The sequence below is a fragment of the Halyomorpha halys genome, unplaced genomic scaffold (assembly GCF_000696795.3).
Source record: "Halyomorpha halys isolate HHAL.00 unplaced genomic scaffold, Hhal_1.1 Scaffold64.1, whole genome shotgun sequence".
Lineage (NCBI taxonomy): Eukaryota > Metazoa > Arthropoda > Insecta > Hemiptera > Pentatomidae > Halyomorpha > Halyomorpha halys.
Window position 1 is genome coordinate 2,142,213 of NW_027116348.1, and position 2,570 is coordinate 2,144,782.

Here is a 2,570-nt window from a genome sequence, read left to right on the forward strand (position 1 = left end):
TGTTCCCTAAACCACTGGATGAACTTGATATTCATTCCCTTTTCGAGGGCACAAATCAAAATCCTACCTTGGACAGCACCATTGTTCCCTAAACCACTGGATGAACTTGATATTCATTCCCTTTTCGAGGGCACAAATCAAAATCCATTAGCAATAAACTTCACTATCTCGAGAAGAGTGTAAGCAACCAGTGCTATGACTAGACCCGAAGAAGGCTTGATCTGATGGTTTTTTTTTTTTTTTTTCTTACCTCCTATTTTATTTATTTTAACATTTACAATTATATACAACTTAAATCTAATATGTACACTAAGTACAATTTATCTTGTTTTGGCTTCTGGCATTATAAGATGAGCAAAACATGGTCCGCTGAAGGCGGTTTATACATTTTGTGGCTCTATAGCCGGGGGCTAACACAGAATGGGGAGGGGCCATTTCGGCTGGTTGAATTTTTTTTTTTTTTTTTTTTTTTTTTTTTTTTTCTTACCTCCTAAAATTTTTATTAATATTAAACATTTAAAATTATATACACTTACATCTAAGAAATATATACACTAATTATTTATATTACAAATCTTCCTTTGCCTTGTGGCATTATAAGATGAGGAAGCTGGGTCCGCTGAAGGCGGTTTATACATGTGGGGCTATATAGCCAGGGGCTAACAGGCTGGTTGAATCAATCCCGGTGACAATTTAAGGCCTCATGTGATCGGTTATCACTGAGAATTCACTCTTTTAACTCTACTTGAGATCGTTCCGTAGAATCTTATTGCTCAATCTCTTTTTATTTATAATTAACATTCCTACATATTACATATTAACATATATACATTTTATACAAGAGATCGTATTTTTATAATGATAAACTTATATACAATTGTACAGCTTCTTAGACGCTTGTAGTGCTGGCCCCTGGCGGGATATAGCGGTACTCCGTGCTCGCTGACTGTTACAGATCCATTGGGTCTTGAAAGCTAAAATACGTCAAAAATTGCTAGTGATTGTTCACGGTTTTTTACTATATATAATCACTATTTAGTATCAAACTACCCACAAATGTTTTTGTTGCAAAATAAGCAAGCCGCTTTTATTGTTTTGGTATCACGTCATTTTGACATAACATACGCAAGACTTACCTACTCAATACGAGTGTTATTTTTTTTTAGTTTTCTTTATTATTTAAGAAATCATCTATTAAGAGTTTACCATACTTTATTACAAAAATTAAAAAAAAAAAAAAAAAAAAAAAAAAAAAAAAAAAAAAAAAAAAAAAAAAAAAAAGTTGAATTCCTAAATCGGTGCTGTTTGTGTATGTCTAAATGACGTCATATACGAAACCATTATGGCTGCTTGCCATAATGGTTAGGTTTTGCCTTCTATTGGTACACTGATTAAAAATCTTAGTTTTTAAAACTGAAATTAATAATTAATTCTGAGTCTATATTAATTAAAACATTTATAATTGGATTTCTAAATTGACTGAACATAATATTAACATTATTTCAATTTTTTTTTCTATGTCGTCTAATATACTATAAAGTATTTTAGATAAGGTATTATCTGATTTGGTTTGGTACTAATTTAGCGTTTTAATTTTTAGTTGGTCATATTGCGGTAAACCAGTCATATTTGAGCCAAACGATGAATTTGGAGTGACAACTGTAAATCTCACCTACAAAGCATGTTAATACTTCTTACAAAACTGAACAAAGAAATAGATATATGTAATATTTTCTTCTGGTTGTGAAAAATGTTTTTACTACGAATAATGTTTTTCAAAAATAATTTATTGTTCTGTAATAAGAATCAAATTATTTGATATTATTAGTCTGTAATTATTTCTGCGCATAGAGAATTTTATATATTTTTTGGACTGTTTCATAGGTATAATAATAAAATGTTATTGTAATGATGAGTTTATAGTATCAAGAAAAAAATCTTCATTAGTTAATAAAGGTTAAAAAAATCACTCCTACAATTATAAGGGCCAGCAAAGTAGTCTAGTAGTTGAGTGTAGTGCTAATAACGTAATGGATTTAGAATTAGAAGATATGTTAAAATAAATTTTTAAAAATAAAAAAAAAAATAATTGAAACATATTGACTGATTAACTTTATATAATTTAAATAATCAATTATAAATGAGAAATAAATTAGATAATAATGAACTAATTGATAATATTGGCACTATTAGTTAGCACATGTTATAATTTACTTAGTGTTTACTATAAATAATTATATGAATTTCATTGTAATTTTAGTGTTCATTGAGTATGAATTTGTTTATAATAGTTTTATAAATCATTCCTTGTTTATTTGTTGAAAAATAAATTATATTCATAAAGGTGTGAATTTATCCATCTTTCGCTTCCTCCTTAACTCAAAAATTACAATTTTACAGAGGAAAACCAGAGTACAAAAATTGAGAATAGATAGAATACTTCCTTTCTTTTTTCCTCCTTACATTAGTGAATTTTCTCACGCCAGAGATAAATGTTTGTTGAAATTCATTCCCTCTTCAAGGGCACACATCAAAATCCTACCTTGGACAGCACCATTGTTCCCTAAACC

General features: G+C 28.9%; 1 protein-coding gene across 1 annotated transcript in view; it reads left to right on the top strand.

The window, feature by feature from the left end:
- The window catches only part of LOC106692642 (pancreatic triacylglycerol lipase), a 27,002-nt gene extending 24,785 nt beyond the window's left edge, over window positions 1–2,217 (top strand). The window contains exon 13 of the mRNA XM_014438697.3: window positions 1,601–2,217. Coding sequence (XP_014294183.3) covers window positions 1,601–1,688 — 88 coding nt within the window. The 3' untranslated portion in view covers window positions 1,689–2,217. The remainder of the gene's footprint in view (window positions 1–1,600) is intronic.
- Window positions 2,218–2,570: the final 353 nt, after the last annotated feature.